The 12,441-nt window shown below is 46.3% G+C and overlaps 1 protein-coding gene and 1 long non-coding RNA gene across 3 annotated transcripts in view; both read right to left on the bottom strand.

Moving 5' to 3' along the window:
* The window catches only part of si:dkeyp-72e1.9 (syntaxin-binding protein 4), a 32,781-nt gene extending 31,096 nt beyond the window's left edge, over positions 1–1,685 (bottom strand). Inside the window, exon 1 of the mRNA XM_053850775.1 lies at positions 1,562–1,685. Within this exon, the coding sequence (XP_053706750.1) occupies positions 1,562–1,608 (47 nt within the window). The 5' untranslated portion in view covers positions 1,609–1,685. The remainder of the gene's footprint in view (positions 1–1,561) is intronic.
* A 7,139-nt stretch (positions 1,686–8,824) lies between these two features.
* LOC128751506 (uncharacterized) lies at positions 8,825–10,983 on the bottom strand. Of its 2 annotated transcripts, none has more exons than XR_008413258.1 (3): positions 10,797–10,983; positions 10,606–10,676; positions 8,825–9,229 (listed from the first exon to the last, which is right to left on the bottom strand). It is a non-coding gene; the product is annotated as an uncharacterized LOC128751506 (long non-coding RNA). The 2 variants fall into 2 exon arrangements; XR_008413259.1 differs by having other exon boundaries at positions 10,606–10,673.
* Between the last annotated feature and the right edge of the window lie 1,458 nt (positions 10,984–12,441).

Genomic DNA, 12,441 nt, shown 5'->3' with positions numbered 1-12,441 from the left:
ATATACATATATATATATATATCTTTGGGAACCTATCTATATCAGCTGCTTGCTGATATAGATTGCTCGACATCCATAATGCATTTGGGCGTCACAAAGTGGTGAAGCTAACTTGCTGAACATCAAGCGCGGGATAAGGAAACAGGATGGATACGTTGGTGACTTTGAATGTGGCATGGTTGACAGGCAGACTGGCAGCTCTGTGAATCTGAGGGTCACAGAGAAATATGGAAACAGTGGGCGGCAGCTGTGAGGATGAAAGTGAATTCTGGATCAGAGTTTGGCGTTACAATCGCAGAAGCTCCCTTGCTTTTGTGTGGGAGCTTGACATCCTTCACGTGCAGCGACTGCGATGCTATGATGCCCATACAGACCAACACCGAGACCCTCTGACCTGCTTCCTGTCTGCACCGTCCACGAGGGTCAACAGGAGTTCACTGTGCTTAAAGACCAACCTCCAAACAGACTGACCTCCCGAGCCATCCCCACTAAACCCTGCACTCCTCTCCTCTGGCGTCTCTCTGAGGATTTAAATGGCCGACCTCTCACCACCTGAGGGAATCCTGTCACTGCAGCACTGAGATCCCCCTGCAACCTCACACCTCTTAGTTAATCACGCAGAAAACGTGGCTTAGTGAAATGCAGTTGACACTTGTCATTTAAACCTGTAAGAATGTGTGACGTCTGAGTGCACATGCAGCTTCAACAACAAATCGTGAGTCAACTGTAATATCAACCTATAGTGAGAGGTACTGACCTGCAGCTCTCATGCATGAGAGAAATATAAAGAGCAACATGGTGTTTTGGGGCATTGAGATTCAGTACACTTGCACATTGACAATTTAGTCCCATGACACAACTTACTCTTAAAGATTCAGTCAGAAATATCCAAGCAGTTGCTACAGTCTTGATGAGTCTATTATATATATTCACAGGTTGATTCAGTCTCATCCTTCCATACACACTTGGCACATAGCTTCACCTCCAGTCTCCACAGACTCCACACAGAAAGGTTCACTACAAATCCACCATTCTGAGGCTGTCACTTGATAACTCTGGGACCCTGCCTTGTCCATGTAAGTCAACCAGGAGTCAGAAAAGGTTGGAATCAAGGTAACTAATAGTCAAAAGGTAACTAGAAAGCATGTCACCTTCAATCCAGAAGGTTTTGTCAGTTCTGCTCAGCTGTAGCGCAGCAGCTAACCTGGCAACCCGAGGGCTCATGAAAAGTGCCCCTGCTGGAGTCCATTTTTTATTCCTTCTTAAATTCTTGAAGAAAAAAGACGAATTTTAGTTTCTAATGGGTAAATGTATTCGAATTCTTGGCCCCTTCCACTCCACCTCCAGCCCAGGGGCTGCTCCGCCTGCAGCACAGACACTAGTCCCCCCAAAATACCTGAGCACCTGCCTGCTATGGCGCTCCTCGGTGAGTTGGACAGTGGACCCCTCACAGAAGCATTGCTACAGGTGTGTCCTCCTCATGTCACCCCCTGCGTGATGCTGCAGCACCACCAGACTCTAGCGCAGACAGAACAAGCTGAAGAAATGAGGGAACACCTACCTGGCAACACCAAGAGGCACCTTCAGCCTCTGGAACATGGTTCTCATGGCAGGGTCAGCAGGTCTAATTCTTGGTGAGTCCACATGTTCACATTCACATCCGACTGCGACTGCTCAGCACAGGCAGTGCCAGTTGATAAAGAGATGATAAGCTTATGGTGGAGGGATAATACAGGCAGATCCATATAACCCAGCTAAATATAGCCTTGAATGAAGAGGCTCCCCAAACCAAGGATTACTCCAGCGAGGCCTGAGAGGGATCTGACCATATACTGTCACAATACACACTCCCAACAGGTCAAGGTCTTCAGACTGAGGCTGATATCTGATGGCTGTGGAACTGGTTCAGAGCTGCTTTGTGGACCATGTTTTCATGCAAGGAGTAGTCCAACTAGACCTAGCGCTTCAAGACTCCAGGCCTATCTGTGCCAGAGAGGGTGGCTCAGCAGAGTCTTGCTTCACGCCACAACACTCCAGGCTGGATGGCTCCTGGGCTAAACCGATACTTGGTAGAGCAGATCAAGGATCAGTATTTGGACAGACAGCATTAAGGAAGTGTGGACTGAAGGCTTGAGCTCTTTGCTAGATTTTGGAACAGCATTCTAAATTTAAACCAGCACCTGTCGATCTGAGCAGGGATCAGGTGAATTGTGTTTACTTTGATCAGACTCTGCTTTACGTAACCAGCAAAATCCCGCATTTTTGAGAATCTAATACCTTGAGGAGCTTAGCCACCTCTTTGGAGAATCATGCAAATTTGCCTTGAAGCAACAACCGCAGACGCTGGAGGAAATTCATTCAGTTCAAGGTCAAATCCTGATTGAGACAAAAGCATCAGATGTCCTCCATCTAGTTCTCAACTGTTACATTTCACATTGCTGGCAGAAGTGCCCTAAGTTTGAGGCGTCCAGAAGGTGTTCAAAGTCCAGTCTAATCTCACTGACAAGAGGGGTTATAAGGGTCAGGAGCAGCAGGGGTCCCTGAGGCTGCCATAGAAGAAGTGGGCCTGTGACTGAGACTTGGATATGGGACCAGACTATAGGGAAAGACCTGCTCAAAGGAGATTCAGGAGCTCCAGTCCACGGCTCACATGGTGCTGTGGAGACTGTGGACCTCACCCAGGGATGCTGGGGGTGTAAGGGCTTCTGTGTGGACCTCTCCAAAGTGACCTCAGAGGGACACTCAGCGATCACCAAGGCTGAGGGCACTCCTATGTGTCTGAGGCCCAGGTGTGGATGAGAGAATCTCGAGGCTCTGGATATTGCAGAGACATCTCCAAGCGAAGTTGAACTGGAGTCAGAATCACGAGGAAAAGATGGAGCATGAGCTCGACAGATGGATGAGACAAAATATGAGCTGAGCCAAAAGCTAATAACTGGACTTACTGGTCAACCTATGCTCTTATGTTCATCCAGAATCACAGACTTGTTTTCCTCACAAGGTGGCGGGTTAGGATGAGGAGCTCAGTCATCTGGTAGAGACTCTAAGCAGGCTTCACTGCAGTATGTCTCTCAGTTGGCCAAGGAAGAGGGAAGTCTGGGCCTCTTTGGTCCAGCTGCTGGACTCACCATCCAACCTTGGATAAGAGGTGTAAGATGGATGGATGCACTTTACATCTCTTGAAGGCTCCTCTCCTTCTGACCATCTGTCAGTTTTGGGCCAGTCATGACTGTGTAATCCCTAAAATGTGTTGAGATATCATCAGGTTCTGATGTGGTGAGAAAACATGGAGACCAGAGACTGGAGTTTGCGCAATGTTTGAGCTCATTAAAAGCACAACAGATTCTGTTACACACATGAATCAGGCTGCATTTGATAAATCCCGACAGTATAAGACTCTTCATGTCTCGCGGCACACACGCAGGATCAGCGGCGCGTCTGGATATGGCATGTGCGCCGTGACGCTCCTGCTGTGTCAGTGATTCCTGACTCTTCCGAGCCAAACGCCTGCTCGGCACTTCCGCAGCTTTTATTATCCAACTGCGCAGATAAGGTGAATCACAGCGGCATTATCGTTTGGAGTCATTTGACCAAATCCCCTTATCTGATCGAGTGTTTCACGGCGGCTGTGGGCGCTGATGAGCGGCGTTGGTGCGGACGCCTGTTCCAGCGAGTGTGTCCGCTCATTAACATGCGCCACAGCAACCACACACACACACACACACACACACACACACACACACACACACACACACACACACACACACACACATGAATTATCATCCTCTTCTCCTATACTGCACAAGGCAACCACCATTTGCCTCTGAACTTTAATCACTAAATCTGCACAGTGGGTCGTTATCAGATTATGGGATTATCCAGTCCTCACTGAGAAATCTAACAGCAGAAATCCCACATGCCCGACACACACACAACATAAAGTCCCCACGAGGCAGTATAAACAAGCCCAAACACACGCACAAAGAGAAGTGCACAAACACGATGACTTTTCAACTAAATCCAATATTTGCAGTGAGGTACAGACGGCGAGATATTCAATTTAAAATGAGATATTCCCAAAATAAAACTCAACCATCCATAACAGATGGACACATGGTTTTCCATTTACAAGGCTGCCATCTATGGAGTAGAAAGCGAAGTTCAATAAAACAACCAAACCAGTCAAGCCGAAGGTCAGATGAAAAGCAATCGTCTTGTAAATTAAATAAAAAAAATCGCTAAATATGTTGTTTGTATGTAATTTTATTTTTCAGTATTTTATTCAGAGATTATCTATATAAATTACTATTATTTGAAGATATTTAAGTGGTAAATGTCTTGGGATGGCAGTAATGGACAAAACACGTTGTTGTGAAGCAAAGAATATGTCCATTATATATTTTTTATTCCTTAATTTTGTGGGAGAAGAAAATGTTAATATAAGTGAAATAAATATTGGTGGAAAGACCTGAAAAAGTTTGAGTTCAAGTCACATTTAGAACTGGCATTAAATGATGAAGAAAAGTACATTTCTTTGAGTGTTTTGACCTCATGAGATCCTTTCAAAATGGAACTCCAAAATAACACAACACACAACAAAGGTCACTGATCACAGAGTCATAAAAGGCCCTGAGGTCATTCACAAATGAACCAAACCGGAAGCATTGCAGAGCCTGCGGGTGTATTGGTGATAAAAACAACAATCTCAACAACAACATCACTTGCTGCACGTTCTCCAGATAATTAAATCAAGCCCTGCGCCTGTTAGCGCATGGTCGGAATCATAAACAATGATCAAAGGCTTTTTCGTCCTGCGAATTATTCATTAAGAAAAAAGCTTTTGCATGTTTCAGGGACGAAATCCGCTGCTGTGTTGCCACATACGTGATTAAAAGGAAAGTCATCCAGGATTACTTTGCTGATCATTATCACCACTGATTTTGTTTTTTACAAGTTCAAAGTACTTGCAGAGAATGTTGGGATCTTTTATGGTTCTGGAACAACAGGACTGAAAATAAGGACCTTTGCAAATGAGCTTGTAAAACTAGGGTCTGTTTTTTACCCTAAAAAAGCTCCAGGCTGCAAAGATTTTAACAGTATATGGTTTTCTTGCAATGAGGAATATTTCAAACACATAAATGTAGATGCTAAATAAAAACGCATGCTAAAATAAGTCCGTGAGTAGTTTCCGGGCTGTTTTGTTCCAGAGCTCCTCACAAGGGTGGAGCCTGACAGGAGTTTGGATGGGTGTGGTCTGAGAGATTAAGGTGTGCATTCAAATAGTAGCTGCTGATCTGTTGCACAGAGTCAGGATGTAGAGGGTCAGAAACAGCCTGGAGAGAGATGGATCTGTAGGTTGGCCATGTTTGTTTACGTACGCCCCATATAGTGTTCGGGTGACGCTGCACTAGTCAATGCCGCTTTTGACTTCCCTCTATTCTACATTTCCATCATGGGAATCTGGACATTTAGGATTCAGGATCCTTCACATCTGAATCGCTTTATTTTCTAATTTCTAGTTGAAATTTAGTTCAAATGTGGTCCTCAGAGAATTCAACTGCAGAAGGATTGTATTTCAGTTAGGGACTGTTGTGAATCATGTAAGTTTGGATCGAACGTGTCTCATGTAGTGCATTAAGGAAAAGGTAGTGGCTCCACTTCCTGTATCCTCCCATACCATAGTGTGAGGGCAGCCGTTCTCCCTGACAGCAGACCAGTCAGCTGTGTGGGAATAGAACTGTCAATAGGCTGATGGGGAGAGAAAATCAAATCAGCAGCCAGCCAAAGCCCCTGGGGCAGATCCTGCCAGCGTTCTGCTGGAGGAAACACATTTGGAGACAGACTCAAAGACGGCAGGTCGATGGTGTCCAGCAGAGATGGAGATGGAAAGACACATTAGAGCCTCATTACTTCTATTGACTGGACCTGACAAGGGGAGCAGAGAAATCTGCTTCCACTCTTTGCACCCGCGCCTCACGAGCTGGGTCGCAGGCCTCTCTGAGGAGGTGAGCTCTGCAGAAGGAGCGGATCATGATAGCGGGTCGTCCCTCTGAGGTGAAAGATGCTGAGGCCAGGTGACTTAATGAGAGCACGCTGTTTTTCTCTGTCATGGCCGATAGAAAGTGAGTGCCACCGGAGGCCGCGAGGACAGGAGGGGAGTAAATAACCTGTCGAAGTGCATCCACTCACATCCGTCACTGCCTTTGGCCGCTTTCACTGCAGAAATCATGTCAAGGACACCAAGGTAAACAAAGATTTGGGCCAGATTCAGCGATGTGCCGAGACAGAGTTAGCAGAGACGCTGTGCACGGCCTAGTGAGGAAATATGCCTCGCGCTTATATTTTCCCATGGATATCAGGGATTCTCTCAAAAGCAGGTCAATCTGGGGTGACGTGACAGTGACATCCCACTTCTTTCACCTTTGACCTTGACTCTGGAACAACCATCTGAACCTATCTGATGACAAGAGTGTGGGAGAGCAGGAGTCTGTGGAGGACCTCCATTCCCACCATGAGTTGGGCACTCAGAAGGTCCAGGCCACAGTGTGGTGATGAAGGAAGTCCTTTGCCATGAGCAGCAGACCTCATCAGCTCCTCTCACACAGTGAACCCAAAGATCCAGAGCGGATCATCGCACAACCTCCTCCGTCAACAAACCCATGAGGTTCTCAAGCAGGTTCCTGTCATCACTGCACTGAAAGAACTTCCTGCAGCCATGTTGGAGCTTCAACTTCCAGACAAAGCGAACCACCCTGTGACTGACTCTGTTAAAACAAAATCCTCAAAGTCACATGCATTTAGACTTGCGGAGAACAAGGGTCAGCAGGATTCACCTGTGCTTGATGGTGGGGTTCATCCTGAGAGGAAACAGTCCCAGATCTACATCGTGGCTGTCGGGGTTAAACTCAAGCGCTCCGGACACGTACATGAGGAAGTAGTCCCAGAGCTCGGGCAGCTTCTTGGATGAGAGGATCATGAGTTTGGTGAGGTCAAACAGCAGATGGCAGTGGAAGGGCGGACAGAAGTGGAGCAGCCGCTGCTTTCGCTTTGCCTTTATGCTCAAGTGCGGTTTGACCCGGCCCACTGCTCCACTCAGCACTAAAATTCAGCTGACCATGTGTGTCCCCTGCGACAAGCAAAACTGAGTTTCTCTTCTCCTCTCTTTATTGACCTGTTTTGACTCTTCAGATTGGTATCTTCTGTATGCACCCGCTCGCTGCTTAATGACCTTTTAGGTCAGCTTTAACATGAAATTGTGGCTCAGGATTCTGGGGAATGAGAAACTGTCCTCCTCGGCCTGAGCCTCCTGCTTCATTGTGCTTGTGTGTGTGTTTACCTGCTTTAGCTATACTGGTGTGAGAACCTTTTGCTTTTGTTGGGACATTTTTGCAGGTCCCCACAAGGTGAAACCTCAGTCAGAGGGTTAAAACCTCAAAATAACTGTGTTGTTCTAACTGGGTTCCAGTTTGGTTCAGAGTCCTGGTTCAGGGGAGCCATATGTGTTTAGGGGGTGAGGCTGGGGAAATGGTGATGGTAGTCCTCACAAGTATAGAGAGATGTGTCATACACTACTTATTTGAAATTCAAGCATAAGCAAAATACTGGATTTTAAGAGCGTAATTTGTGGGGAAAAAAACAATAAAACAAAAAAAAGACCTAAAAATCATATGATGAAGGTCATCACACAGAAGGTCAAAGTCACACCAAACTACTGAACCTACTGCACATCTAAAATACTGTATGAGCCACAGAAGGAATGAAGCACGACTGTTCTCTTGTATAGAGAAGCTTCAGGCTCTGAATCGAACTTGAGCCATAAGACACGTTTTGCTGCCTCAGTGATTTCAGGTCGGTTGTTCTCTGCTCTAATAGATGGCAACAGATCTCTGTTCTCTATTAAAGCTGTTTGCTCTGATGATCTCTCCATCGTTGACTGAAGTGAATACATAAACGCACCAGTCATGCAGAAATGCGTGAGCAAAGTTGAGGTACTCCCTGTTGAAGAATGGCGGACTCTCATGTCAGCTGAAGGCTGGTCACCTACCAGTAGATGAGTGACAGTCCATCAAAGCGCTCAAGCTCCCTCCCACGCTGTTTCAGTAGAGACATGTCGGAACCCGGTCCCAGAGTCCAGAGCCCGAATGGCTTCCAGCCTCCCTTCAGGGGAGGATACGGCTGCTGGTGCCGGCCCACGATGGCACGGCTGCGGCCGCCGCCGAGCTGCTGCTGCCTCCGCTGACCCAGTGGATGTGTCAGCACTCATTCAAATCAATGAGATGGACTCTGCTCACGGGGAACCCGACTCAGTGTTGGCCCGTCTTTAATCTGAGCGACACGTGAACACCAGTCTGCTTTCAGCTCCAAAGTCTCTGTTCACTCTTCAGTTTGGACACACACGAGCAATTCAATGTTGTATCAACAACTACATGGCGTATCTCAGCCACCTTGCAGAATCGAAGTTTAACTGAGACAAAGTACAGGAATCCCAGGGCACTAATCGACACCTCCTTTCCATTTCTGTGTCTCCATCCTGGATGATCAACTGGACTGAGACGCTTTAAAAAAATGTAACCAGCACTTGATCCATAATTAGATTCACAATCATCATGCTCCAGTCATTATTTCAACCACATTAATTTTAATCACAATTTTCTTTTCCTGTTTTTGTTTATTTATTTTTCTCTGACTGTGACTTGTTAATGTCAGTTTTCTCGTGACTATGATCAAGATTTATGTTTTTAATCAAATTAACAACTACATGAATGAATAAGTAAAACAAAATAACAGCCTTACAGCATCTGTTCAAAATGGTTCTTTGGTTCTTTAATAATAGAAGGAGTCATGGAGACAGGTGCACATACGTTTTCCAGACACTAGATGGGGATGGTTCATAGAGAAGCTGTGAACGCATGAAAATGAAAAATCTTCTCGATTCTTGGTCATTTTGGGTCTTTGTTTAATTCTATTCAGTTTCCCCAGGAATCATCTTCTCTCCTTGTCTTCCGTTTGCAGGCTTCAAACATGAATGCTCCAATAGTGATGAACCACTGTCTTGACTGGACCTGGGGATGAGTCTCTGGCCCCTGGGCTTGGATCACAGGCAGGACATCAACTTCATATGCAGAATAAATGTGGAGCCAGTAGGGCGGGTTTGTGCCTGAAACCTGGGTTCACTTGCTCACCTGACGTACCACATACCAAGGTGTGGTAGAATGTAGGGAAGATGATTCTGAACAAACAGAAAGCAGAGGAGCGGAAGCAGTTTCATCAATGTTCAACTGTCAGAGCAAAGCAAGACTGAGTCCTGTTTCAGTCTCAGCTAAACTTGAATCGTCTGAGTTGTTCCAGAATCAGAAACTGTCTGACTTCTATTGTCATCAATGGAAACATATTAGGCCTCTCTATACAGCTCCATCAACTGGAGGACGTTTGTGACTCAGCTCATAAATGTGGTGTTGAAACAGCACGCCAGATGGGATCCGTCTCCAGCATCATGGGGCTTGACCAGCTGTGTATTTCTTTATGAACACAAGATATTGTCATCTACCGTCGTAAGAAAGGCTAAAATATGCATTTTTCTTCAGCTGCCTTCATGGCTGCCACACCTGAGCAGGAATGACGTCCACACCCTGCTAGCGACAGTTTCTGTGCCGCGACTGCAGCTGCCAATCGAGTTCTGCTTCCCTCTATCTTCCAACTCCAGCTATGTGCCTTTGGCTCGCCCTTCTACTGAGAACTTATTATTAAATGAGAGTCATGATCTCTTAGATAAACCTCTGACTGACACCTGCTCCTCAGGCCACCAAATATTTGTGATTCATGATCGCCTGTAGTTAGTAAATAAAAAAATAAATAGAGACTAAAAGATTTTCCTGTCAGGTGTGACTGTGATGAAACATCCTCTGATGCCAAAGATTAAAACCTGTGATTGGCTTTTCTCCTGGGGTCTCGTTGCCTCCGTTTTTCATGAATAATACCTGATTGATCCTGATGTAGTTATTGAGCACAGTATGTTACACATAAATTCCACCTGAAGAGAAGCCAGGCTGAAGAATGTCCGGTATGACTGGCAGCTCCGAGGGAGGAGCTCCAGCAGTGACTCAGTCACGCAGCTCAAACCTCCACAAATCATCTTCCCTCACCTGGATGGTGTTGCAGATCTGTGCCACCTCCCTTGGCAACAATGTGTCATGCTTGTCGCGCTGGTCGTGACCCCCCACCTCCTCCTCCTGCGGGTCTTTAAACGCACGCAGACACACCTTGCTGCAGCAGAGTCACACCTCTGCGCGGAATGTGGACTGGAGACTTTACAACACCGTGAATGCTCTAGTATTAATGTCTATTGTCAAAGCAGCACTCATTCATCTGAATAGTATTTACTTTCTGCCGCTACCTGATGGACGGGAGTCGACCAGGATGAGCTCCTGACCCCATCTCAAGTGTTCCTCATGAACAGGTGTGAAATGCAGCAGCTGTTGATCCTTAACTGAGCAGGAGAACGTTTCTGTAGGTTTGGTGAAGTCAGATTGTAGTTGTAGTGAGCACTATCAGGAAGAGCGTGACCACAAAGGTCAGAGGTTACAGTAGGTTTCCATCACTCCTTACTTTAATTGGACCATGTTCACGCGAGGGAAGATGAGCCTCCTCCACTTGGCCTCCATCTGAGCACATGCCTGCTGTTCACCACAAAACAGAATCAGTGCCTCTTCACACCATGAAGGTGGAACAACATGCATCGCCTGATGTTCAGGCCTCTGACAGGGAATGGGTTTCACCAAATGACTAGCTTTCTTAACTGTTTTCCACTGGTGTCAGCACACATGAGACATCTGAGAATCCATGGCTGCAGGCCGTTTCCAAATCTCAGTTTCTGCTGCCACGTCATCGGACCTTCGGAGGAGGGTGTCAGAGGCAACACCGGTGGAAGAACTGCACTTATTTACATTCAATTCAATTTGATTAGATTCAATTCGACTGCCATTATTTGTCCCACAGTGGGGAAATTCAACGTGTCACAGCAGCCAATGACAACAAAGACCCTGACACACAACAAAGGCATTAAAGATACAAACAAACAAGACGTCCATAAGGCACCAGCAAAAAAGTGAAGTCACAAGCTATCGAACAACACAAGACAAATAAACAAATATCCACATAATATATATACACAAATAATATGACAAAATAAATATAATATAACTGAAAATATAGTAAATAGATATTGATAAATTACATAAATAATAAATAGAAATAGAAAATAGAAACTTCAAGTTAAACTAATGATAGGCATTAGTAAACAAAGGAGGGTCACTGAGGGAAGGAAATATACAGGAGTCTATTGAAACAAGTACTGAAGAAAGTCGTTGTGAGGAGGCATGTCACATGTGTCTGTGGTCCCTGATGGGCCCCTCAGCTCTGTGGTGGCCCTGTGAGAGGCTCTAGATGAGTTCATCCAGTGTCACAGCTTATTCTCTTCGTCACTCATCAGTACCTGATGGGCGTGGAGAGCGTATCCTCTGTTTCGCGGTGTAAACTGTTTCAGGCTAACTGAAAAGTGCTGACTGAAGCATGTTGGAGGTGTTTATTCAGTCGACTCAGCGCCATTGTTGTCTTGCTAGTGCACGCAGCTACAGTTGGCTTCTGACAAACCGCCAGGTGCTGTGAGGGACCTGGTGCCGCTGTCGAGAGTGCAGCTGTGGGGTGCTGGGCTTCGGACTCGTGAAGAATGAAGGTGATTTGATCTGTGGTCTACTTTCGTCCCAGTCCGATCACCTCAGGATGGAGGAGGAGGGGTCGCCAGCAGCTGCCCGTGTTCTTGATCTGGTGCAGATAAGGATCACCATGGTGAGGGTCAGGTTGAAGAGCGACACTTTGATTGGAGCTTTGACCCTGTCCACCCAGCAGCATGTGCTTCCAGGGCTTTTTCATCCCACCTGTCGCTGGACTCACCTCTCAGCCGAGAGCTCAGCTGCAGAATGTTGTTCAACCCGCTCCACCACCCAGCCAGACATTCCTCTCATGGTACAGTAGGTGGACGCTCTCATAGGCCACACCCCGCTGGAATGAGTCATCCATCACCAGCGCAGGAGACAAGCCTCGAACACTGGCTGCCCCTGACCACTGGGGAGCATCATCATCATCACCATACTAGAGTGAAATTCAGGAGAGCAAACTCAGGTTGTCTGGGTTTAGAGGAGCTTTCTCACACAGTTGCCTAAATACAGGACCATTTCTCAAAACCAGTCCTTCACTAATAGTGGGGAGGGCCCCCGCCCGGGGTGGCGTGGAGTGATTGGAAGTTGATCTATATGACTTTTCTTTTCTTTAATGTCAACAAGGATACAATGTTATGCACAGGTGTACTTAATAGTTTATCTATACGGGTTGTGTCTGCATGGGAGGCTGGCTGCTGTTAATGTTTAAGCAGAGATCACAGTGTAA

Source organism: Synchiropus splendidus, chromosome 19 (assembly GCF_027744825.2).
Source record: "Synchiropus splendidus isolate RoL2022-P1 chromosome 19, RoL_Sspl_1.0, whole genome shotgun sequence".
In the NCBI taxonomy this organism is placed as follows: domain Eukaryota; kingdom Metazoa; phylum Chordata; class Actinopteri; order Syngnathiformes; family Callionymidae; genus Synchiropus; species Synchiropus splendidus.
Note: the sequence above shows the minus strand (reverse complement) of the source record. Positions and strands in the feature narration are given on the sequence as shown.